This window comes from Cottoperca gobio, chromosome 14 (assembly GCF_900634415.1).
Source record: "Cottoperca gobio chromosome 14, fCotGob3.1, whole genome shotgun sequence".
NCBI lineage: Eukaryota > Metazoa > Chordata > Actinopteri > Perciformes > Bovichtidae > Cottoperca > Cottoperca gobio.
The window spans coordinates 8,332,044-8,345,064 of NC_041368.1; the positions used below are offsets into that span (position 1 = coordinate 8,332,044).

At 40.0% G+C, this 13,021-nt stretch overlaps 1 protein-coding gene across 1 annotated transcript in view; it reads right to left on the bottom strand.

Moving 5' to 3' along the window:
- Positions 1 to 11,135, bottom strand: part of dlg4a (discs, large homolog 4a (Drosophila)) — a 44,962-nt gene extending 33,827 nt beyond the window's left edge. The window contains 2 exon segments of the mRNA XM_029447717.1: positions 182 to 343; positions 10,693 to 11,135. Coding sequence (XP_029303577.1) covers positions 182 to 343; positions 10,693 to 10,794 — 264 coding nt within the window. The 5' untranslated portion in view covers positions 10,795 to 11,135.
- Between the last annotated feature and the right edge of the window lie 1,886 nt (positions 11,136 to 13,021).

The window sequence follows — 13,021 nt, forward strand, 5'->3', positions numbered from 1 at the left end:
GTGAAGATATAATTGTCACCTGCATGACTGAGGGATGATAATGAATGACGAGCTATGCGTAATGTTACAATAAGGTGTTGATCAACAATGTATATGGTGTGTGTGTGTGTGTGTGGTGTGTGTGTGTGTGTGTGTGTGTGTGTGTGTGTGTGGTGTGTGTGTGTGTGTGTGTGTGTCCTACCTTGACAGGAGATATATGTGTGTGTGGTGTGTAGCCATGTATGGCCTCCATGGCAGCAAGGTTCTTGTCACTCATATGAAGCATCTCGGCACTTTTCCCTGGAGCCAGATGTGCTGGACTGTGCTCCAAGGGGGGCGTCTCCTCATCCTGGTACCTGTACTTCTGCAGACATACACACACACAGATACAGACAAGGCTGTTAGCTTGATGTGTAAGTAGCATCTATTGAGTGTATTTTATTTAACAAACATCAACAGTTGAGAACATTTAAATCACAAACAGAATCCACTGTCAGCATCAGTATTGTACCTGTTCATTGATGTCCTCCTTTAAACATTATGGTCAGACTGCCTTCACAGAGATGTATTTCCATCATAGTGGCATCTTTAGCCAAAATGTGGGCAATCTATATGCAAATCTGGCATATCACATAGCATGTGTGACGCCTACAAGTGCAAAGTAAAGACATCATAGAGACCTTAAAATATTGCCATTGTGCATTGAGCAAAGCAATCATCCTCCACAGCCACATGGAGCAACCAGATACATGACTCATAGTGGCTCTACAGTAGCAGAACATGCAGCTTCTTCCTCGTAGCCTTACTCCCCTACCGATAGCCCACACCTGGGCAGCCTGCCAGCAGCCCACTGTGCTAGCCACACATGGTAGGTTTCATTCTAGGCGTGATGACACAAAATCTGCACACAGTATTTTCCATCAGAAACACATCAGAAGGTGTGGAGCATCACAGTGGAGATCTGCCACACTGTCCTGTGGGTTAGCGCTTGTGTTGCTGCTAAATACAAACTGTCCCCTCCTGAAGCCCCCCAGTTTCACCAATATGCTCTGCTGCACTGCAGATGTGAAGCAGCACAGTCTGAAAATGGAGACATTTGGAGGGATCATCTTGGAGGGAATGTTGGCTGATGGCCTGATAGCCAGCTCCGCCATTCTCCCCTTTCTTTGTTTTTTTTTGTTTTGGAGGCAGAGGGAGAGGGAGGTGCATCACCGAGCCCTGTCTCAGACAGGCTGCCTAGCAACCGGAGCAGAGCAGAGATTGCAGTGCCACATTTGGGGCTGCCAGCATCGGTCCTGGATCACATTACACTGAGACAGCAAGAAAGAGAGGGAGTGAAATAGAGATGAAGATAAAGGAGAAAGTGAGGGGGATGGGTAACAATGAAAAAAAGTGAGATTGTCCATAAAGGGATGCAGAAAACAGCAGCATGGGGGAGGATCAGAGAGAAAAGGAATAATTTGTTGAAAGCACCGTTTCATAATTACAGGTTGATAAGCAGGAAAGGATATATTTTTCGTGAGCACTACTAAGGCGGACATTGCTACATTAACGTAAACAGATTAAATGTTATGTAACTGTACACCGCCAACTGTATACAGTGTAAGACAGAACCAGAACAACTGCTGGTTAATTTATTAATCTCAATCCTCTCCATGTCATTAAACTCTGCAGAGTAAGATTTCTATGAAATAATGGAAAACATTATCTTAAAACTCTGAAGGATTGGTAAATGAAATGAATCACAGTTCGAAGTAGCCCTGAGCACTTTGGTCTCCGCTGCCTCCCCCTTTCCTGCATGACCAACGTTCATGCTGCCATGTTGCCTTCTGTCCCACTGGTGGGGGATGTGACAGTCAGTGCTTATATGTTACAAAGTGTCCTTCTGAAGAGGGCTTTAGGTGCATTTCCTCCGACCACCGAATTGTATGAGTGTTGCCCAGTGTAGCACAACAGCATAACTTTCTAAAACACAATGTGTCCAAGCTTCATTTCTTTGGAGGTAAATTAATACTTTCGGATAAATCCTCTTTTGACTAAAACGCTGCTTTTGGTATGAGGAGGAGTTGAATTATGACAAATACAAATACCGTGGATTCATGTTAAGTTAAAGGAGCATTTCCCCAAACATTTATCACTGAAGGAACATAAAGGAACACTTAACTCCTGGTATTATCAAGGTTCAGTACAGTTTTCCACCTAGTCATCATTGTATTTGCCTGGTGTTCTGGATATCAATATGTCCCTGATTAGCAGGGATGCACTGATGTCTGATATCAGGCCGATACTGACTCAAATAGCTGGATCGGTTGTCTGTAACAATGGCAACAATCTATTCAATTCAATTCTATGTTTATATACTATAAATTACCTGAACAATCAATGCCCATCAAGGGACTGGTGTTGGAAATTAGTTTTCCCTAGATACGTGTGTACAGTACGTCGGACATTACTTCTGCAACTGTCAATGTTTCTCTGTACTTGTCCTTTACAAATAAACCATTAAATAAAAATAAAAATATAATATATATTGAAATTGTAATTCCTTTTTAAGTTATGTCCAATGTGTTGCTGAATTAAAAAGTAATCCCCATTATTCTTTATGATTTATCCAAGTTGCTGGTATCTGATTTAATACTTTTTAATTTATTAATAATTTGATTTAATACAAATAATTCAATACATGTATATCTATATGTATGTTTGTTAGATTTTGTTTAAAAACGTTAGGAAAGCATTTTTTCAAGCAGTGGAGCCTGATGTTGCCAAACACATAAAAAAAAGAATCCCAGTCACTTCCACACAGTGAAGCATGCAGCTTATTAATTGAACACTGGTATTTAATTGGTACCCAAAACCAAGGTATCTGTATTCCTGCTGATGAGCTAAAGTGAAAACAGGGAGCTACGAGTCCTGAGAACAAAGATAGGTGACTTCTGCTCGAGATGACGACACCTTAACCTTTCTGATGAGTGCAGCAGGAGTTAGTATTCTTTCCATCCTTACATTTTTCACACAGAACCATACCTGCAGCATTTCACACAAGCTACTCAATTTCACACTGAATCCCTTACCATGAAATATAATTATCTGATTGTTATAGCTAAAGGCCTTTGAAGGTGCAGCATTTCTTTAAAGTGAGACATTTGAATCTAGCACACATGCTCACATCAGCAGCACAAGTGTAAGGTGACAAAGATGGCGTTGTTACAAGGTAATATTGCCTCACAGGAAAACAACAAAAAAAGAGCTTTGCAAAACAATACAATTAAACTCTAGAAAAGATCAACTGTGTGCATACGATATACTCATACTTTGTATGATTTTAAGTTGTACAAATAACATATTTTCTTTCATATACTTAAGTCTATCTCAATTAGTCCTTATCAAATGATATTATTGCAATTAAAAGTATTAATGTCTTACAATTGAAAGATTTCAATTGACTATGTAATGAGACATTATTATTAAAATACTGTTAAAAAAAAGTAACATATAAGATGTAATATGTGCCTTGTATGTGAAGATAAGATGACAGTATTTATAAGTAGATGGCAAAGAAAATAGGAGAAATTCTTTTCTCATGTTATAATTAATAATATGGCATTATATGCACTTCAATTCTAATGGCCATTAACACAGAGCTGGATGAGTACATGTAAAACAAACTTATTATGATACTGCATAATCTCTGATATAATAAACATCATTGTCATTGCAGGGGGTTTATAACGGCTTGCAGCAATTACAATCTGTTTCTAACTGTACAAAACAGCCCTCTAAATTACCACTGCAACAAATACCTCTAGGTTTGCTCGCCTTTATTGTATCAGTATATCATCATGGAAAGGATCCAGTAGTAAAGGTCATTATGAGGAGAGTCTCCGCAGTGTGCATCTGTTGGCCCTCCTGTACTATAATAAGAACGGCATACAGAGTGACTGAATAAGCTGTTTCTTTAATGGTTAAATGAGTTAACTTAATGTAGAGCAAATGTCAAATTCTATCTACCATCATCTTAGTTTGTCATTCAAGGACCAAGCTCGAGCTTTTAAATTACTGGGCATTAGGTAATGGAATAAAAGCTAACCTCACCTCTCAGGCATATCATTTCCAAGAAGCTGCAAATGCATCTGACGTGTGAGGTGTTACAGGAACCTTGAGAGGCTCTTCAGGTGTAAATTAAAGGTGGCTGAAACTCCCTACTGCATCTTCACAGAATTTAAGCTTTTGCGAGTTTATCTATTTGCATTTTCTTTAATGACGATTAATCCATTTCTTTTTTCTATATTTGGATTAATTTTAACATTTGCTGCTGTGATGGACTCAGAGGGATTTTGTGCTGCGTGCTAAGTCTCTGTGACGCTTCACAGCGCTGTCAGAGTGAACGATATGCTGGAATTTAGTTGTATGCAGTACAATACCTCTCAGTGAAGTACATCTAGATAGGTAAATGTGCTTTTAATTGTATTCATAGGTTTAAATGTAACACAGAGCCAAACACTAGACACATTTCTCCTACTGAAACCAAACAGTGCATTTAAATAATCACTCAGACTCCACAAACAGTAATACAAAGTACATCTTTATACCTTCTGGTGCTTATTGTCTCTATGCTGTGCAGCCAATTTTGTACCTTTTTGATTGTATCAGTAGTAGAAATAACTACAAAAAATTCAATAAGATATATATTTTTGGTTTAAAAAAAAGAAAAAGTAGTAGTAACGAAGTAACCCAGGCTCAAGCTTTAGTTCATTCGTCAGTAGATAGAAATATAATTGAATTTACCTCCTTACACATATTTTATGTAGGTCAAAACACCTGCTGGATGCAAACCCACTGGCACCTAAAAAAACAGCGACACTTAGTAGACTTGTTAGTATGTTAAAACCCGACTGGCAATATGTAAGAAAAATGACACAGTAGCTCCTCAACATCATCGCTCATTGTCACTCTGACTAAACTTTCTCTTTCCCTCTACAAGCCATCAGAATCCAGTCATTGTTCCAACCTTCTCAGTTGATTTTCACTCTCAAGCGTCTTCTCAAGTGCCAAACCCCAAACACAGCTTTCATCTCATTTGCATTATCACAATTGCAGTTGCCAGCCAACACCTACCAGTACAACTGTTTTTTTCATGTACATGGTATGCCTCACAAAACAATTCACTCATCTTCTGCCAATGCTAACTTCAGACTATTCTCCAAGGTGTTTCAGCACAACACAAGTGTTAGTATCCTGTAGCTATGTATGCTGCAACAACAACAACAGACTTTACATTTACCATGGGGCACAATTCTTAAAGCTGCACCAGGACGGATTTTAATGTAAGAATCCCATCCAGCCTAAATCAAAAAGTGGAGCTACAATAAAGAAGAGCTTCTTATCCCCCCATGGAGACGCTCTAGTTTCACCCACTTCGCCCAAATACAAGTCTACTGAGTTACTCTGATTTCTGTGTAAGGCTAGAAATGAATGGCAAATACAAAGCGAGTACTAAGAAGGAAGAGTGGACATGTATTTATTTATGATTTATAATGTATTTATTAGTTTATTATTATAAAACTCCCCAAGTAGCACAATTCACATTGTACAACTGAAACTTGGATCAAACGTGTGAAAATACTTCCAGCGGTGCATGTTCTGAAGCTCATTACTGTCCCAACCAACTTAAGACTTTCTCTGAAAATAAAATCCCCTAAGTGCTGTTCTTCACCACCACAAGGCTTATGTTACTACAGTGAAACAGGAAAAGGCATACCAAATATATAAAGAGAACTGTTGTTTTTAACTCCCTTAATACATGACACTTAGGCTTCCTTACATTTCACTGTTGAATATTCGCCCGCTAATTAATGCTCATCTAAGCCGAGTTGATGAGATTCTGAATCTCATTTCTGTGGGATGATTCATCACTGATAAGACCCACACAGATATATCATCCTCACATTTAATAATCAATTTAGAGTCATAGATACAGTAAATGGTGCTATAGCTGGTGTTTGACTGCGGTGTAGCGGTAACGGGGGAGGGAACCATCTCACCTTGTCAGGAACTTTATGCTTATTTGTAAGATATTTATATGATATGTAGAATCATTTGCAGACCATGTGGTCGGTTTTTACGTCAAACTACCATGGCGAATACCTTTCCCTAATCTTGAAAAATAACATATCTTCACTTAAACCCTTTAGAAACCCAAGACAACACATATTTGAGAAAATGTAGTTTGTATGTTGCAACAGAACAAGGCCTTCACTTTTTTTGAGGATACACTACCATTACAAAATCAACAGAAACAGCAGTGCCACAAACAGATAGAGCACAAACAACGGTTCGTCCCAACATGAAGCTACACTTAATTAGCTAAATGATTCATTCAAATGATCCTTGTGCAGTTAACAGGTCAGGTAAAACCTATTCCCCTTAATTCTCCTCACATCTTGATCATTTCATCCCCTCCCCCTCTGCCTACAGAAGCATGCACACACCATTTTTATGCTGAGTACATACAATTTTATGCATGTTGCACTTGTAGTGGGGGATTGTGGTGTTAACCCTCCCCCAGCCCTCTGTTTTTTCTCCACACACACACACAAAGATGCACACGGAGGCCATGCTAACACACAGCACTGTTAGACTGGTTAATGGTTTCACCAGAACAAACGTCCAAAAATGGCAGCAGTGGGTATTTTCTTTTCTATGATCATCAGCATCGCTATAAGCTAGCAACCGCCTGTGTGACTTTGTGTCCATCTCAAATTCCGACTGATCTCAGAACTCACCAGAACTTCCTGTTTTTTTCCTCCAATCTCTCTTATTTTCCTTTACATCTCTGTACGTTTATGAAGCAGGTCCATAACCAAATAGCTTTTTGCTCAAGTTGAAGCTCTTTCAGCCCACGTTTCTTTGACTCGCCCACTCGCATCTTTCTTTTCACTTTACATGCAGTCACCCCGCATCTAATATTTGCCTTGAGTTCTGAGTCTTATTTATGTTTTGAATTCTGTGATGGTGAATAGACTTGCATTAATATAGCGCCTTTCTAGTCTTCCGACCACTCAAAATGCTTTTACACTACGTGTCAACATTCACCCATACATTCATACACTGGTGGCGGAGGCTCATCAGGATGTAATCTAAAGGCTCATTCACACACCGATCGAACCGCTGTTCTCCCCGATTGGTGGACGGCCTGCTCTGCCTTCTGAGCCACGGTCGTAATGCAAATCTATACCAGGTTCTTTTTTTTTTTTTTTTTTTACATATTATGTTCTTATCTGTTAACTGCCTAACAATCAATATACATTCTTGTGGTGAACATTTGCTGTAAAAATGGCCTTTATTCGTTTTTCAAGTAGTCCACCACCATCTTTCCAGCGTTGATGTGCTCACCTCAAGGTTTTCAGTTGCGAACCATTTAACTAGGAAACCAATCTTGCAATAATTCATCAATTTGACACGTGACACAAGGACATAGACTGTAATGGACTCTCCGTGATCCATCCATAGGTTGTAAAGATGTTAATGTCTGCTGTAAATTGGGCATTTCAACATGTGGCTCTATGAAGATCAACGGCCTTTTGGAGCCAGCCTCAAGTGGTCATTCGTTGAACTGCAGTTTTTAGCACTTTGCAATCGGTTTCATGTGCCTGTGCTAATTACTCCCACAACCTGCGCATCCATTGCTCACACACCAGCAGCTGCAGTGTTTGCTAGCAGATAAGCTGCGAAGAGCAAGTTAGCAATGTAGAGGCGACCCTGAATGTTTCAGTCTTAGACCTGAACAGAGCATTAGCAAATATCTGCTGCCGCACATTGTTGTTGCCGCATCTTTCCTAGCTCTACTGTCAGAGATGAGGCTCACTGCTCTTTGTAATGGAAGATGACACAAACAGCAGGATAAAATAGGTCAATTCCATAGGAGGAAATGTGTGCTTGCGAAGCTATAAAAACAGTTACAGTAAGGATGTGAAAGGTAAAACCACATTGCAGTGCAGCAAATCAAATCACCTCTGCTTTGATATCACCACCTGCTGATATTTTCCACATCATTACTCTTGATCATTTGATTGGTCGGCTGGTAATGAATGAGAGCAGGTCGTTTTCCTGTCCATTTTCCAGTAAAGACGTCTGGGAATCGATTCTCAGGGGTGAGGTGATCATCGATCTTGATATTGAGATGAAGGCACACTGATCCCTGAGTCGTAAATCATTCATTACATTAAAACTCAGTTTCCATTTAAACTCTGTCCTCTAGCTAGTTTGCAATGTGTGGCCTTCGGTATAAGCACTGCGCTGGAGTATAGCTTAAAGACTAACTTCAATGAGGCAGTCCATCTTGATTAAATGTTGTGAGGCCATCAATGTACATTAAGCATAAAAGAGCACATTAAAGCACTGCTGAACGCTTCCAAGTTCACAAAGAACCTTTTTAATTAAGACCCTGAATTAAACATGACTGAGAAGTTCTTTGCTGGGCTTTGTTTAAGAAAACAAAGGTTAATCAAATAAATAACCTTGAAACATCATATGGTAGCTATTGTTGCATAGATGTTTAGCATATGGCAGTCCTGGGGAATGTTGGGAATAAAAACAAAGAGGTAAAGATGGAGATGTATAGGATAGGAAGATTAGCAGTAACAACATACTGTACATCTCAAAACGTTTGGCCAAATAAAATCCCAGCGATAATAACCCACCACAAGTCTGCAACAGACTGGATACAAGCTGCTTTGGCGCTGCTGAACCTGCTGTAATTATGTACAGAGCATGTAATTGGGCATGTTTAAGGGGAAGCTATGACACTAGATCAATCTGCCTGCCAATTATGTTCTCGGTTAATAGTTTGTTCTATAAAATCTTTGACAACGTGAAAAATGTACCCCCCAGTTTCTCGAAGTCCAAGAAAATGTTTTTAAATGCAGTTTAATATTATATAAATTAAAAGAAATAGAGAAATATCCATATTAGAGAGGCTGCAAACGTCAATTCCGGCCATTTTTGCATGAACACTTACTTATTATTCTTTTGATCGATTAGTCGACTATTCGTTTCAGCTCTAGTTGGCATGCAAAAGTAGAGGCTGATCTTGAATGTTGGGATGATTGATTAGCATGTTAAGCATAGAAAGACATAAATATGAAAATAGCTAAATAAAGTTTTACGTTAAGAAAAGTTAAATGCTTGTAGCATGTGTTTTATATGAGCTGAACCCTATTAACATAAACCAAATCTGTAATAACCAGCATTATATACAGCAAACCAAGCACAATCCATTTTACTTGAGTAGTTAATCCCGTTTTGAAAATCTTTTCTTGTTACAGACTAGATGTTTGCTGTGAGTTACATTTTCCCTGGTTGGTCATGATAACTGTGGAGGCAACTTGAGTCTGTGGGAGGACATTTTTAATATCACAAGGAGTGTGAGGAAGGTGTGGAGTCTCAGATGGAGATACAGAAGAAGATATGAGCCAGGAGGGAGTGAGGCGGGAGGGGGGGACATGTGAGATTATCTGTGCTAGTAATACTGAACACTGAGCACAGCAGGATCTCCCTTTCAGGAACCCAGAAAGCAAACACCCACATAAATCGTCCCAGCAGTGTCTCACAAATATAGAAACTGTTCTCGTTTACCAGACTAAACGCAAAAATAATCCAGATTAATGAAAAAGATCAAATTTATTACATAACTATTGATGTATAAAATGAGTTAGATTCTAGCAACAATCGAGAAACTAATTATCTGGAGCTCTGTACACATGTACACATCCATTTGGCAAGCGTAGGAACAAAGCCTGGACAGAGTGGCCAGTGTAGTCAGATTTGGCACTGGAAAGCCAACAGACACGAGTGCCATGTGGAGGGAAACTCTGAGCTGGCTGCCATACTGGAAACACCTGAAGCTGTGAGGGAGGGGCATCAGGGATATAATGGACAATCAGTGAATGAAGGAGTGAACGTGCTCTCTCTTTGGACAGAAAAAGACAGACTCTCCCTCTCATAATTAAGTTTTTTCGCTTAGAATAAGCAGCCTGGCTCTGATTCATCAGTGAGTTAACAGCAGGAGCAATGCTTATGTTACCCGATTTCAAAGCCTCTCTTTGCGGTGTACAGTTTCTCTGATGATGACTGATATTTTAAGTGGCCCTGAGCAATAAAGTGCATTTCCCAAGGTCAAAAACATGCCATGCAGTTTGCTTTGCTGGGATGCAAAGCAAAATCAGCACCATTAACCATATAGTTTGCCCTAACGTGACATGCCCTGCAGATAAATAGAAAACATCTGATAGTGTATAATGCTTCATTCATTAAATATCAGTAAACACGAATGACAAAAAAAAAAAACTGAATGCCTGAATGAAAAAAAAGATGCCTGCCAAGGATGCTGTCGCCTGAGTAAATGGAAATCGGCCCTATGAAAAAAGCGACCACGCGCTGATGTAAAGGTAATATGTTGGTGTGAATAAAGTGGCACCTGAAAGCATATGGAGAACAGAGGAAGCTGTATGTGAGTGTGATCACTGTACGAATTACTCGAGTGGCTGGGTAATGAGAAAAGCGCGGTTCAAAGTAGCTACAGATGGCACAACCCCAAACGCTACAATTTCTTACAGAGGCCTTTTTTTTGTTGTTACATATTTACATCATATTTAACTATCAGTCAACATTCACGGCTCCTGCAGTCATCGGCTGCTTTCACCTCAGGCTTACCTTGCACCCGAACATGAGAGAGAGGGTCCGGTTGCTGCAGATGACCTTACACTGGCACATGACCGGCGAGAGACACTTTAAATTCCTGACAGGCAGAGACATCAGTCCAAAGCCTCACAGCAGACAGACAGCACAGACCGCAGCTCGTCGGTCCGTCGCCGCTCACCCAGAGCCGCGATACAGTTGGAGGAGAGCCGCGGAAGCTGAGCGAGGAGGGCAGTCAGTGATGCCCGGCTAACAGCAGGCGGGCTTCCCGGTTGAAATGTGACCGTAGCGGTTCTCGGGTCCAATGTTTTTAGGCGACTTCATGATCGTGAATGTTTGACACGTTTAAAGCGTCGGTTTGTCGCTAAACACTGCCATGTTGTCCATAGGTTTAACACTGGCAGCATCTTTCATGATCTCGCTCTCTCTCCTCTCTCTCTCTCTCTCTCTCTCTCTCTCTCTCTCTCGCTCTCTCTCTTCTCTCCCTCTCTATCTCTCTTCCTCTCTCATCTCTCTCTCTCTCTCTCTCTCTCACCACACACACACCCTCTCCTCTCTCTCTCTCTCTCTCTCTCCTCTCTCTCTCTCCTCTCCTCTCTCTCTCTCTCTCTCTCTCTCTCAATCACACACACACACTCACTCTCTCTCTCTCTCTCTCTCACTCTCTGATTGACCGTAAAGTTTGTACTCGACACGCAGCTGGAATCATAAGTCCAAGCAATGGAGAGACTGAATAGAGAGCAACGGTATTTCTATTTTCCGGCACATAATACTGATAGTAATGTGAAAGTTAAAACACACACACAGACACACTCATGTCAAGGCAGCGGAAGCTGGGAAATATTAAATGGCCACATCATCAAACAACCTGCTTCTCCACCACATGTTACTGTGAGATTACTGCGCCCCCTGTTGGATCTTTAGAAAGGTGCTCGACGAGCTGTCCATGGTGCTGAAATGTTACAGCACTCGATGGCTACAAGATATATCTGCTCGCTGATTGAGCTAAAAGCCAGTGGTATTCGTCAACACACTCGCACAAGGCTATTGTCGGTGTCACCATGCAGCATTTTATAAATGTGCCCAATCACCCAAGTTGGACCTTTGCCCTCATAAATACAGAATTCATTCACAACAAACAATAGTGTGAGCTGCATGTAAACAAATACACTCAGAGACAATGACATGAAGTAAAGGGAAATACTATAAACCCTACTATTGTTGTATTTATGAGTATCACTAGTTGTGATAGTTATCGTTAGTATCTCCTCACATCAATGTGCAGTAAGGCAGTTCTATACAGACAACTCAGGTAAAATCATTTATCATATAGAAGGTGTTAAAAGAGACATAATGTTTCAAAGTAAACCGAATATAATTTGATGTATTTCTCTGAAAGTACACAGTTAAAATTCCAGTGTTACACTTTGTTTTTTAATCAGTTAAAATGATTTAAGTGTTAGGGACAGCTATTCAGAACGGACATGATGCTTTTTCACACATAGAGCTGATATGGCTCTTGGTTGGCTGTTCAAAACTTTGAAGTGTTAAAATAACTCATCAGTGTGACTTTATATAAGCAACTTAAACTTCACTATGATATGTTTGGACTTACTGATCTCTGAAAAGAACGAAAGATACATTAATAGAATACGTTACACAACTGAATTAATGCAAGGCCTCAGATATTTATTATCCACTATTTAAAAAAATAGTGTTAGAGTTAGTTATAAAATAGTATTTTGAAAGGAAGGTATAAGATAACCAGCAACATTAAAAGCACTTAACTTTTTTTTTTCTGTCACACCAACACTCGTTATGTCTTAATAGGCTCTACATCCTTCAAATGATGAATGTGTCATTTAGTTTTCAACGGTGTTTTGTTCCTTTACACTCCTGTGTGTGATTGTGCTGACATGCTGAGCCCACAGGGTGGAGTGAGAGAACCAGGTAGGCTACATTTAAATATTGTGCATTCATCTCAGGACCGACTGCGGCGCAGGGCTCAACGCTCCCGGGTGACGTCAGAGTTAAATCGAACACACAGACTGTTCCAAATACACAAGTGTGCTGCCGATAGTTTAAAAAGAAAAAAAAAACCTTATCACCCTCCCAGAGTGTTGGGGATGTCCTGGGAAATGTACTAAAGACATCAGCAGGATTAACACAAGCCCACAGAGGGAGGTCATGAATTGAACACGATGTGAAGTAGACACTCTCTCAAGACAAATAATATTCTTTACAGATAACTCAAAGACCGGAGGAAACTATATGACTATATGAGTTTATAAATCACCAGATCAATACAATCAATACAGAGAGGTTTAAGAAAGCACCTTTTCAC